This window comes from Carcharhinus amblyrhynchos, chromosome 15 (genome assembly GCF_965287045.1).
Source record: "Carcharhinus amblyrhynchos chromosome 15, sCarAmb.v2.hapA, whole genome shotgun sequence".
NCBI lineage: Eukaryota > Metazoa > Chordata > Chondrichthyes > Carcharhiniformes > Carcharhinidae > Carcharhinus > Carcharhinus amblyrhynchos.
This window is the reverse complement of record NC_137338.1, coordinates 76,129,749-76,142,584: the sequence shown is the minus strand read 5'-3', so window position 1 is coordinate 76,142,584 and position 12,836 is coordinate 76,129,749. Positions and strand designations below refer to the sequence as shown.

The following is a 12,836-nucleotide window of genomic DNA, read 5'->3' as shown; positions in this document are numbered from 1 at the left end:
GCTAATCCCCCGACACTCAGAGGCAATTTAGCATGGCCAATCAACCTGACCCACACATCTTTGGAGTGTGGGAGGAAACCAGGGCAAAGCCACGCAGACACGGGGAGAACATGCAGATTCCACACACACAATGACCGCAAGGTCAGGAATTGAACCCAGGTCCCTGGCACTGTGAGGCAGTAGTGCTAACCACTGTGCCACCATGCTGTCCATTTAAAGCCATCTATCCATGTCCTCCTTTTAAAGTTAGAACACTCATATTGTATCAGAAATGTGGTAATCTAGTGTCTAATCAACAGGGTCTAGGCATGGCCCAGTAGTTTTATTGTCCTGGTTCTCTTTAGGATGCAGGCAACCATTGATATTGTTGGAATATTGTGCCACAGTTCAATTCTGGGCCAGGCACTACAGCGCAAATATGACTGAATGAAGCTAGAGGTCCATTTAGCAGACTTCAGATCATCTGGAAATCTGAACACTAGTCTTCAGACCAAAATCAGACTCTATAACAACATTGTGGAGTCAATGTTGGATGGATCTGAACACTGGAGGGTAATGAAGACTGCCATGGACAAGGTTAACTCCTTCCATAATATTCACCTACATGAGATCTGTAAGATCCACTGGCCAAGTAACGTTTCCACTGAGGGCCTGTACAAGAAGAGTGGCTACCATAGCATTATCTGCAGGAAGTGCTGGATAACATGGCTCAGACAATGTGCTAAGGATGTCTCAAGAGTGAATACAAAGGTTGCTCTAAGATGGCACGGAGGCACTGCCTCACAGAGACCCGGGTTCATTTCTGGCCTTGGGTCACTGGCTGTGCGGAGTTTGCACATTCTCCCCGTGCCTGTGTGGGTTTCCTCCAGTTTCCTCCCACACTCCAAAGATGTGTGGCTTAGGTTGATTGGCCATACTAAATTGCCCCTAATGTCAGGGGGATTAGAAGGGTAACTACGAAGGCTTACAGGAATAGGGGCAGGTAGAATTGTGGTTGGTGCAGACTCGATGGGCTGAATGGCCTCCTTCTGCACTGTAGATTTGAAGATTCTGTGATAGACACCAGCTGGAGAATATAAACAAAGTAAGACAGGGATTGAAGTGGAAAAACTGGGATTTATATGGGGTAAGATGCAAGCCACAGTACAAGGTAGGACATAGATTCTCTACAGTATAGAACATCGCATTCCAGCTTCAGTCACCCTCAAAATGCTTTGCATAGTACATTAGTGACCTCTCTTCAAAAGTACTTCCCTGGCTTTTAGACCTCCATGTGAAAGGCGTTACATAAATGAAATTCCTGTGTTGCAGTCGGGTTAGTTTTATAGTCGGTAAATGTGAGATTGTAGAGGTTTTCCTGTATCATGGCCAGCCTATTAGGGCTTCCTCCCTCTAAAACATTACTGAGATGTTCTACCAACGTTTCTTGGCTCTCTGTAACCTCAGACCAACTCCAGAACCAATGCAATTACACAATCTGGTCATTACCACATTCTGCAATTTCGTTTCTGGGAGCCTGCTCTACACAAATTGGCTTCTGAATTTCCTGAGTGTGACTCAACACATACTTCCAATGCTGGTGAAGTGATTTCAGATGGCCTGTGGAGATGAGAACTTCTCAATAAAGGCAAATCTGTCTCAATTTTGGGCCCTGTCTCTAAGGAAAGGTGTGCTGGCCTTGGAACAGCCAGCACATCCTCGGGTCCCTGGCGTTGTGAGGCAGCAGTGCTAATCACTATGCCACCGTGCTGTCGAGAAGGTGAGAATACAAGAGCAGGGATGCACTTCTGAGGCTGTATAAGGCTCTGGTCAGATCCCACTTGGAGGATTGTGAGCAGTTTTGGGCCCCATATCTAAGGAAGGATGTGTTGGCCTTGGAAATGGTCCATAGGAGGTTCACAAGAATGATCCCTGGAATGAAGAGCTTGTCATATGAGGAACGGTTGAGGACTCTGGGTCTGTACTCGTTGGAGTTTAGAAGGATGAGGGGGGTCTTATTGAAACTTAGAGGATACTGCGAGGCCTGGATAGAGTGGACGTAGAGAGGATGTTTCCACTTGTAGGAAAAACTAGAAGCAGAGGGCACAACCTCGGACTAAAGGGATGATCCTTTAAAACAGAGATGAGGAGGAATTTCTTCAGCCAGAGAGTGGGGAATGTGTGGAACTCTTTGCCGCAGAAGGCTGTGGAGGCCAGGTCATTGAGTGTCTTTAAGACAGAGATAGATAGGTTCTTGATTAATAAGGGGGTGAGGGGTTATGGGGAAAAGGCAGGAGAACGGGGATGAGAAAAATATCAGCCAGGATTGAATGGCTGAGCAGACTTGACGGGCCGAGTGGCCTAATTCTGCTCCTATGTTTTACGATCTTATGGTCTAATTCAAATGAGCACAAGAAACTCTGGGTGGGCATTTCAGGCTCATCCAAAGTTCTGTCCTCCCAGCTGTTCCAGAACACTATTAGTAATTCCCAAAGCGGATGTTCCCATAACCACAGCAGCTCTGACAGAAAAATTTTTTTAAAGGTGCACACTTTCAGGAGGCAAATAAAAATTCAAGAGCCTTTCAATATTGGTAACATGCATCTTTATTTATACAATACTTACACACAGTGAAGGGGGCGTTTCCAAAAACAAAAATTCCTACATCCCAAAACTTTAATGTGGAGATGCCGGCGTTGGACTGGGGTGGGCACAGTGAGAAGTCTCACAACATCAAAGTAAAGTTTATTTATTAGTCACAAGACAACTTACATTTACACTGTAATGAAGTTACTGTGAAAATCCCTTAGTCATCACATTCTGGTGCCTGTTTGGGCTCACTGAGGGAGAATTTGGATGGCCAACTCACCCAACCCACACATCTTTGGAGTGTGGGAAGAAACCGGAGCACCCGGAGGAAACACAAGGAGACACAGGCAGTGACCCAAGCCGGGAATTGAACCCAGGTCCCTGACACTGTGAGGCAGCAATGCTAACCACTGTGCCACCTCCAGGTTAAAGTCCAGCAGGTTTAAGCCTGTTGAAGGAGGTCTGAAAGCTTGTGACTCCAAATAAACTTGTGTCGTTTAACCTGGTGCTGTGAGACTTTTTACTGTACCAAAACTTCAGGTCAATTCTATTTTGGAGGTTATTTAAATAGTTCACTCTTTAGTCCTTTACAATACAGGTAGGACTCATTTGGGGTCATTTGTGGGACTGCTTTGGAATAGAGAAATAGGTGTCACCTAAACAACATCACCGCTAATGCCCATGTTGAAGAGGAAAATATGATGTTGGCATATCTGCTCTATCTAGAAGATGCTGAAAGTTAAAATAAATTAAATTGCAATCTTGTTATTGTCATCAGTAACTAACCTGGTGCCCGGCGATCTCCGAAGACCCTGTGTGTGTTATCAGTGGAGAATTTTCTGCCCAGTGGCAAGTTATAGACAAATATTAAACTAATAGGGAGAAGGGAAACGAAGCATCAAGATAAGGGATGGGATTTCCCACTGAAGTCTCCCCACTGTATCTCCAGGGAATGGGATTGGGAAATCGGTCAGTGAACTCATTTATCAGACAGTTTTCTTGGAGGTGGCAGTAAAACTGGAGGCTGAGCAGGGATCATGCCATTTTGCAGGCTGATTCGGAAGCTGAAAATGAATGGGGTAATTTTGAGCCCTTACTCTCCCTCAGTGGGAATGGTGGCACACGTTCAAATTCCTGGAGAGAGCAAGTTTCCAAGTTCCGATCTTCCGGGCCCCTTGCCACACCAGACTCGATGGGCCGAATGGCACGTAGTGATTCTAAGATGACTCCCCACCAGATATTCAGTGGGGTTCAGGTTCACCTAGACATGAAACTGGTCCTGGGGGTCAGCTTGAGGTCATAAAGGTCAGTATAGTCCAAGGGAAGAGGGCGTGGCTGGACAGTGGCTTGGCAATGCCCCCTGGCACAGGTTGGCAAGGCCGGCAGGAAGGGGGTTGGGGGTGGAATTCTCCTGGATGTGCTGGTGACCAGGAGCAGGGGATGCCAACAATGGCCTTTGAGAGGGGATTGTAGTGGAGGTGGATGCCTCAGGTTGTTTGGGTGGGCGGGGGGGAACCTGGGCTGCGAGACTGGGGAGGGGGCTTACTCAGGTTCTGATCGAGGTGCCCTTCTTAAGGTTGTGCCCTGATCTCTGAGCAGGGGAGTTTTGCCAGTACGTTGACGCCCTGCAACCCCCTCCACTCCCTGTATGACAGCGTGAAACACTGGCACAGCTTTATAGGATCTGGAGAGAAAACCAAAGCTTTTCTGGAGGGAACCATGCTGGGTTTCCTCGCCAGAGATAACGGTCTGCCTTTTTTTTATTTGGTGAGATTGCACTCAACGAGTTTACAATATTGACAGGTCTTCAAAGCCATACGAGGGCCATAAGACGTAGGAGCAGAATTAGGCCACTCGGCCCATCGAGTCTGTTCTGCCATTCAGTCCTGGCTAATATTTTCCTCATCCCCCATTCTCCTGCCTTTCCCCCATAACCCTGATCCCCTTTTTAATCAAGAACCTATCTAACTCTGTCTTAAAGACACTCATTGACCTGGCCTCTACAGCCTTCTGCGGCACATGGCTGACTTCAAAACAGTGATGGTAGAGCAAAGTTCCAGTTTATAATCATATCCCAGGACTGTCAGAAACATGCCTTAAAGACACAAAAATTTTAATAATAGATATATTGGGCAGCAAGGTGGCAACCACTGCTGTCTCACGGCGTCAGGGACTCGGGTTTGATTCCCAGCTTGGGTCACTGTCTGTGTGGAGTCTGCACATTCTCTGCGTGGGTTTCCACCGGGTGCTGTGGTTTCCTCCCACAGTCTGAAAGATGTGCTGGTTGGGTGCACTGACTCGAACAGGGCCACAGTATGGCGACGAGGGGAATTTCACAGTAACTTCATTGCAGTGTTAATGTAAGCCTTACTTGTGACTAATGAATAAACTCTAATTTATTCAAACCATAAAAATGGGCTTTGTGCCTATAATCTGCCCGATCCAGAGCAGTCAAATTTAGCAGCTGTTAATATTAAACCAGTTTACATTATTTCCCAATTAGAATGATATGGGAAGCTGCAAAAAATAATGCGACTCAACACTTGACGAAAACAAAAACTTTTATTTTGCTTTTTTTCAAAAAAAAAAGTTACGGCGTCTTTGTTGTTCCTTTGTTCTTTGAGGTAAAGAAGGCAGATATATTTTTCATTCCAGTCTTGTCAACCTTTGCCAAAGATTTCTGTGCAGCTGTCATCTTGGAGGGCTAAGGGAGGAAAACAACAATGGTTATTACTGGAAAGAAAAACCTGCAGAACTTAAATTACATTCTATAAAGCACTAGAGAAGTATCACGTCTGCCCTGAGTTCAATACTGATTTTATTAAATAAATAAAATTAACTAGCTGGTGTTTGGTATTGATTTGTGTTAATTGAGGTAAGTATAATGTCACTTGGAGATCTAAATGATAGAATTTACAGCAGTATTGACCATTCCAATCCCTATCACTTTATATCCTTCCTTTTCAAATACATACAATTGCTCTCTAAATAAAGTTAAGGTCTTTGCCTCAATAGCAACTTACGGTAAAGCATTCGATAAAAACAAATTACTGTGGATACTAGACTCAAAACGTCAGCGCTTTTCTCTCCTTAAAGATGCTGCCAGACCTGCTGAGATTTTTCAGCATTTTTTTCTTCCAGTTATGGTAAAGCATTCCATGTTCTACCAGCCCTGTTTGGGAAACTAAAATTATTCTACATAATCCTGGTCTGTGCCACCTTGTTACTCCTTTAGCAAACAACGGGGGTAAAACATCATTCAATATTTCACCCTTCCAAACTCACATAATTTTGAAAAACCTTATGAGATTCTCCCTTAACTCTGTCACCGTGAAAAAGGCCCCAAGTTTATTTCCCTGTGTTCACTATAACCTTTCATTCCAGTGAACTGTCACTGTACCTCTTTGATGGCAATGATACCATTCTTTTAATGCAAATGCCCAGATCCTTCAACTTTTAACTAACTGATGTCCTGCACAAGTTCACTTTTTACCTTTATTACATTTGCTGAACCATACAGAATCGTAGAATCCTACAGCGCAGAAGGAGGCCATTCGGCCCATCGAGTCTGCAGCAACCATAATCCCACTCAGGCCCTATGTCCATAACCCCATGCATTTACCCTAGTTAGCTAGTTATAGAATAGGAACATAGAAACAGGATGAGGCCATTCTGCCCCTTAAGCTTGTTCCTCTTTTCAATTAGATCATAGGTTACCCATACCCACCCTTGATACCCTTACCTGACAAAAATCCACCAACTTCAGTCTTGAAGTTTTAACTGGCCCCAGTATTCACAGCCTTTGGGCATTGGGGTGGAGCAGGGGGTGAGGATGGTGTTCCAGATTTCCACTGCCCTTCGTATGAAAAAACCCTTCTTGATTTTTTTACTAATGGCCTGACTAATTTTAAGATTACGCTGCCTATTCTAAATTTCTCCACCAGAAGGGTTTCTCTGCATCTACTCTACCCAAGCCACCATCGTTTCAAATAACTCCATTTGCTTACGCCTCAACTCACTACAATGAGCCTAGTCTATGCGACGTATCTTCGTAATTTAACCTTCTGAACTACGATATAATTTCAACGTATCACCAGACTGCCCACTCCCAGGCTAAATTGTGCTTGTGGGGAGTGGTACCTGTTACTTCACCCCATTTATCAGGTCTGTTAACTTCTCATAACAATCCAACGAACCAAACAAGTGCAATGTGAACTTTTTGGACCCATTCTGTCAGAATCAGCCTTTTTCCACAAGACCATAAGACATAGGAGCAGAATTAGGCCACTCGGCCCATCGAGTCTGCTCCACCATTCAATCCTGGCTGATATTTTTCTCATTCCCATTCTCCTGCCTTCTCCCCATAACCCCTGATCCCCTTATTAATCAATAACCTATCTATCTTTGTTTTAAAGAACTCAGTGGCCTTTCCTTCCGAAGAACCCTATCAATGTTTCAAATATCTTCCTCACAATCAAATTCTAACTTGATCCTTACTAAACAAAGAGGGCACCGTTTAAACTTTATCAGCCATTGGGACGTTTTATGCAATTTTAATCTGCTCTGAAAGAGACCAATAATGGAATTTAAAATTAGGCAGCAGAGAGAGAAAAACCCTGAAAATAAAAACCCTCATGATAACTTTTAACATTAATTTGGGAAAGTGGATGAAGGGCAAATTATAGAATGATCCAGCAAAGGAGGAGGCCTTTTAGCCCTCTGTGCTTGCTCTGGATCTTTTGAAATTGTCTAACTTGCTCACTCCCCTGTTTTTCCCCATGTAATCCTGTTTTTCAGTCCCATTCAAGTACTTATGCAAGTCACTCTTTACAATTGCACTCTTTTGGGGTGACATGGTCGCACAGTGGTTAGCACTGCTGCCTCACAGCTCCAGGGACCTAGGTTCAATTTCCAGCATAGGACACTGTCTGTTTGGAGTTTGCACATTCTCCCCGTGTCTGCATGGGTTTTCCTCTGGGTGCTCTGGTTTCCTCCCACAATCCAAAGGTAGGCAGGTTAGGTGCATTCTCCATGGTAAATTGCTCTTTAAGTGTCCTGGGATGCGTAGGTTAGAGGAATTAGTGGGGTAAATATATGGGGTTACGGGAATGCAGCCTAGGTGGGATTGTTGTCAGTGTAGACTCGATGGGCCGAATGATCTCCTTCTGCACTGTAGGGATTCTATGATAAATTTTATTTTGAAGTGAAATCAGCAGTGACATGGATCCATTCAATACGTTTTTAAAATTTTACTATTTTTAGTAATCAGGTACTTAATAATAAAACAATTAGCTCAAGTGCCAGATGAAAAGCTCTCCCAAGCTGGGGGCACGAACCTCAGGTTACAGCTTTCCATCTCTAGTCTAAGCCTAACAGCATAATGGCTGCTCCATCATCCCTTATCTGCATCATCCCTGTCCAGTGTTACATTTGATTTTATTAATACCGTCACAAACTCCGCACAAACCACTCACCCACACCCATATTTTCTCTTCCCCATCTTTCGCAAATTTTAAGCCTTGTAAGAATATTAAGCCTCCCTTCCTCTCATATGACACCAAGAGATTTGGCAACAAAACAATTATATAAATATTACTTGATTCACTACAGCTAATACACATTGATGCATAAGTAAAGTTTATTTATTAGGTCACAAGTCTTACATTAACACTGCCATGAAGGTACTGTGGAATCCCCCTAGTCACCACAGTCTGGCGCCTGTTCGGGTCAATGCACCTAACGTGTACTGATCCACGCTGTTCTCGTATTTGCAACTTCTACATAGTTTAGTAACATCCTGTATAGCAACAAAGAACTGAAAAAAAAAGGTATGATGTGCTATCAGCAGTTCTCTTGTTTTGCTCGGTCATTTCTACCCAAACACTAAGCATAGGAAAAACCATGTTGCTATTGATGAATCGTGACCATGAATCACTATCAATCAGATTACAATGGACACAGGCATGAGGGGAGCGCGGAAAACTATCAGCTTTGGAGAACTTTAAGAACCATTGGTCCAAAGCCATCTGTTCTTGCCAAGCATGTTACACTTACCTTCTGGCATAAAGCAATCAAACCTAAATTTTTCACTATTCCTCTTCTACAGCCTGTGGTTCTGCTCTCCTGCAGAAACTATTTCTAGGGTCTTATATCTTTCTACCTTAAAATGCAGTAAAAGCAATCATCAATTTCAAAAGGAAATCGGACATGGATTTGAACAGGCAAAAATTATAGGGTTGTGGGAAGAACAAGGAAGTGGGATTAATCAAACAACTCAATCAAACCCTCTCCTGTGTCCTGTCTAGTGGGGTGTAAGCATCCTCTTTATTTATGTATTAAATGTCAGCACTCACCAGCCAACCTCACCCCCGAGTTTAATTTCTTCACAACTTATTTCATCCTTTGCAATTTTTAAGTTGTCACCAGAAAACTTAAAGTTTGTGTCACAAGTCGGCTTACATTAACACTGCAATGAAGTTACTGTGAAAATCCTCTAGTCACCACACTCTGCCGCCTGTTCTGGTACACTGAGGGAGAATTTAGCATGGCCAGTGCACCTAACCAGCACATCTTGCAGACTGTGGGAGGAAAGCGGGACACCCGGAGGAAGCCCACACAGACAACGAGGAGAACGTGCAGACTCTGCAAAGACAGTGACAAGCCGGGGATCGAACCCGGGTCCCTGGCATTTAAACAGTGCTAACCAGTGTGCCATTTGGTGATATATTGAAGGAGATGGTCAGTCAGTGACAGATTTAGAACAATTTCTGATAGATATGACAATTTGTGGGGCAGCACAGTGGTCAGCATTGCTGCCTGACAGCACCAGGGACCTGGGTTCGATTCCTGGCTTGGGTCACTGTCTGTGTGGAGTTTGCATGTCTCCCTGTGTCTGCATGAGTTTCCTCTGTGTGCTCCGATTTCCTCCCACATCCTGAAAGATGTGCTGGTTAGATGCATTGACCCAAACAGGCACCTGAATGTGGTGACTAGGGGAATTTCACAGTAACTTTTTTGCAGTGTTAATGTAAGCCTTATGCGTGACACTAATAAATAAACTTTAACTTTACTGAGTTCTGATGCCCACTGACAATGTTCAGAGCAACAGGAGACTGCACCTTCTGACCCTGATCAAAAATTATTGCCCAAGAGCTGCATTATGAAGATCACGTTTTGGCCAAAACTAAACATGGCTCTAATTCCACTTGGACGGCACATTGCAAGGACTGTCTGTTGTTTTCGACTGTCTATAATTATGGATAGGAGTTTATAAAATCCTGTAACAAATTCATTTAGCGCTTGCTAAACATTTGAACAGAATTCTAATTTTCACACTGGCCAATTGTGCCATTAGCTCAGATGCACTCAGGCCACTTGTGTTCAGGCTGAGATCAGCTCAGCATGGACCAGGCAGGGGACCTGGGACCTCTGACCTGTGCAGCTCAGTGCTGCGCACCATTCCCAAACAAAATAGAGGGTGCCTGAAATATTTGAGGTTCGGCTCTCCTGGTTTCAAGTGCAGTAAAATAACATCGTGCGATTGTCAAGCTGAGGAAGTGCCTTACCTTTGTGTCTTTTGAATCAGAGTTGAACTTCGTATAGTCTTCTTCAGCCTCCACTACTTTGCCGGACAGTTTCCTTTTCTGTAATAGCAGTTTATGAGGTTTTGGTTGAACAATGTTGTGCAACACCGTAAGGCTGCATGCTTCATTGCAGGAAAAGAAAAACTCTGCCAAAACAAAACCCCCTCAAAAACACACAGTGGGCAGACTGTAATCAAGTGTTGATTTTGGACAATTCATGCACAAGTAACGAATTTCATGCAGATCTTGGTGCAAAGGTTTCACTGAGTCTTGTCCACAGAACCAGCAATAACTTATTGTAATGCAGCATCTTAGTGTGGAAACTCCCTTTTCCCTCCAAATACACAAAAATAGTCTTACACAAATCCTAGGCTCAGGAAAGTGCATGTATGTCCTTGAGGCATCAACGCAGAGATGAATTTATTCTAACAGGGTCCCTGTTACTATTGCTTCCGTTAACCATCAGAGGTTCCAAGTTTACTTACTTCAGTGCACATTTTCTACCAATGTTAGAGAAAAAGTAAGTTTGCCGAAAGAGAGGGGAAACAATCCCTTTAGTATACTCATTAGGGGTGGCACGGTAGCACAGTGGTTAGCACTGCTGCCTCACAGCGCCGGGGACCTGGGTTCAATTCCAGTCTTGGGTCACTATCTGTGTGGAGTTCTGCACATTCTCCCCATGTCTCTGTGGGTTTCCTCCTACAGTCCAAAGATGTGTGAGTTGGGTTGCTTGGCCGTGATAAATTGCCCCCTTAGTGTCAGGGGGATTAGCAAGTTAAATTTGTGGGATTGCAGGAACAGGACCTGGGTGGGATTGTGGTCGGTACAGACTCGATGGGCCGAATGACTTCCTTCTGCCCTGTAGCGATTCTATGAGTCTATTCTATGAAAATGAGCGCAAGAAACGCACCTTTTAATGGGACTTTCACAAGCGAGTGAAATAATTGAGCAGAACCATACCACTTCATGGCCCTCTTCTGACACATGTTAATTAACCATCAGTTTGGCTTCATTTGTAATATGGGGTAGATTCAGCAGTAATGAAAAACCTCATGTTTACATGTTCAGAAGTCACAATCACGGTGAGTGAGTGAGCAAATGGTGTGCATATGTGTAGGGTGTAGATGTCCCACCAATGTCATGTCTGGTCATTCCCTAATGTTGTGGGAGACCAGTATGTAGCAGCAATGGTGAAAGTTCACGGTGGACTGAGACAGCACATCGAGTCTCTCACAGCGCTGGCTGAAGCTATTTAGATTAGCTGCCACTGACACTTCTGAGTCACAGCACCGTTTGGGCGAGGCTAGTAATTGTACTATCACCAGGAGCTTTATATTGCAAGTTTTTTTTAACTGCATTATTTGTTTGCTTGAGAAGCTGGCATTACTATTGAGGCAGCTCTTGCCTATGCCTCATTGCTCTCATCACTCTCATCACATTAAGCACGTAGATGGACCAGAAGTTTTGGTCGCCGCACTTACGCAAGGATATTTTGGCCTTGGAGGGAGTGCAGAGGAGGTTTACTAGGCTGATACCGGAGTTGAGGGGGTTGAACTATGAGGAGAGGCTGAATAAACTAGGCTTGTACTCGTTAGAGTTTAGAAGAATGAGGGGAAATCTCATTAAGACTTATAAGATGATGAATGGGATGGATAGGATAGAGGTGGAGAGACTCTTCCCGCTCAGAAAGGACAGTAGAACTAGAGGGCACAGCCTCAAGATAAAGGGGGTACGGTTTAGAATGGAGTTGAGGAGGAGCTTCTTCACTCAAAGGGTGGTGAATCTCTGGAATTCTCTGCCCGTTGAAGTGGTGGAGGCTGCCTCGCTAAATATATTTAAGACGCGGGTTGATAGGTTTTTGATAGGCAAGGGGATTAAGGGTTACGGGGAGAGGGCGGGAAAGTGGAACTGAGCCATGACAGATCAGCCGTGATCTTACTGAATGGCGGGGCAGGCTTGAGGGGCTAGATGGCCTACTCCTGCTCCTATTCCTTATGTTCTTAGAAACTCAGTAGATTTAGCAAGTTTCCATCACTGGGGAACATCAGTTAGGCTTTTGATCACAATCTGACATTTTGTGCTGCTAGTCCACAAATGATCAGATTTATTAAGTTTAGGTGCTCTAACGGTATGATTATTACCTGAAGATGTAGAAAGGGCCAGGAGAACGTTCAATGTACTTGTTAAGAACATCGCCTATGGCAGTCACATACATACAAATGAGCAACTAGTCACTGAGGGCAGAATCCAACCACACATCTTTCAGACTGTGGGAGGAAACCAGGGCATCCAGAAACGGGGAGGATGTCCAAACTCCACACAAACAATGACCAAAGCTGGGAATTGAATCAGGGTCCCTGGCGCTGAGAGGCAGCAGAACTAATTACAGAGCCACCTCTGCTGGAAGTGAGTATTCAGGGAGCATCTCATTCAAAAGACAGTACCTTGATCAGCACTACACCGCTCAGCAGCTGACTCTAATTCAGCATCCCACCACATGGTGACTGGCAGTACAATGCTTCATGAGTGCAGACCCTCAGGCAGGGCAATGCTTCACTTGTACAGATCCTCGGGGCAGTGCAGTGCTCTGTGAGTACAGACCCTCGGGGCAGTGCAGTGCTCTGTGTGTACAGATCCTCGGGGCAGTGCAGTGCTCTGTGAGTACAGACCCTTGGGCAGTGCAGT

At 44.5% G+C, this 12,836-nt stretch overlaps 1 protein-coding gene across 3 annotated transcripts in view; it reads right to left on the bottom strand.

Moving 5' to 3' along the window:
* The window catches only part of rnaseh2b (ribonuclease H2, subunit B), a 49,013-nt gene that overhangs the window by 3,563 nt on the left and 32,614 nt on the right, over positions 1-12,836 (bottom strand). For 2 of the 3 annotated variants that reach the window (XM_080204259.1, XM_080204260.1), the window contains exons 10-11: positions 10,134-10,211; positions 5,117-5,272 (exon numbers count right to left, since the gene is read on the bottom strand). The exons of the other annotated variant lie outside the window; for it this stretch is intronic. In XM_080204259.1, the coding sequence (XP_080060385.1) occupies positions 5,159-5,272; positions 10,134-10,211 (192 nt within the window). In that variant the 3' untranslated portion in view covers positions 5,117-5,158. Of the gene's footprint in view, positions 1-5,116; positions 5,273-10,133; positions 10,212-12,836 lie in introns of those variants that run through there. 3 annotated transcript variants of the gene reach the window in all.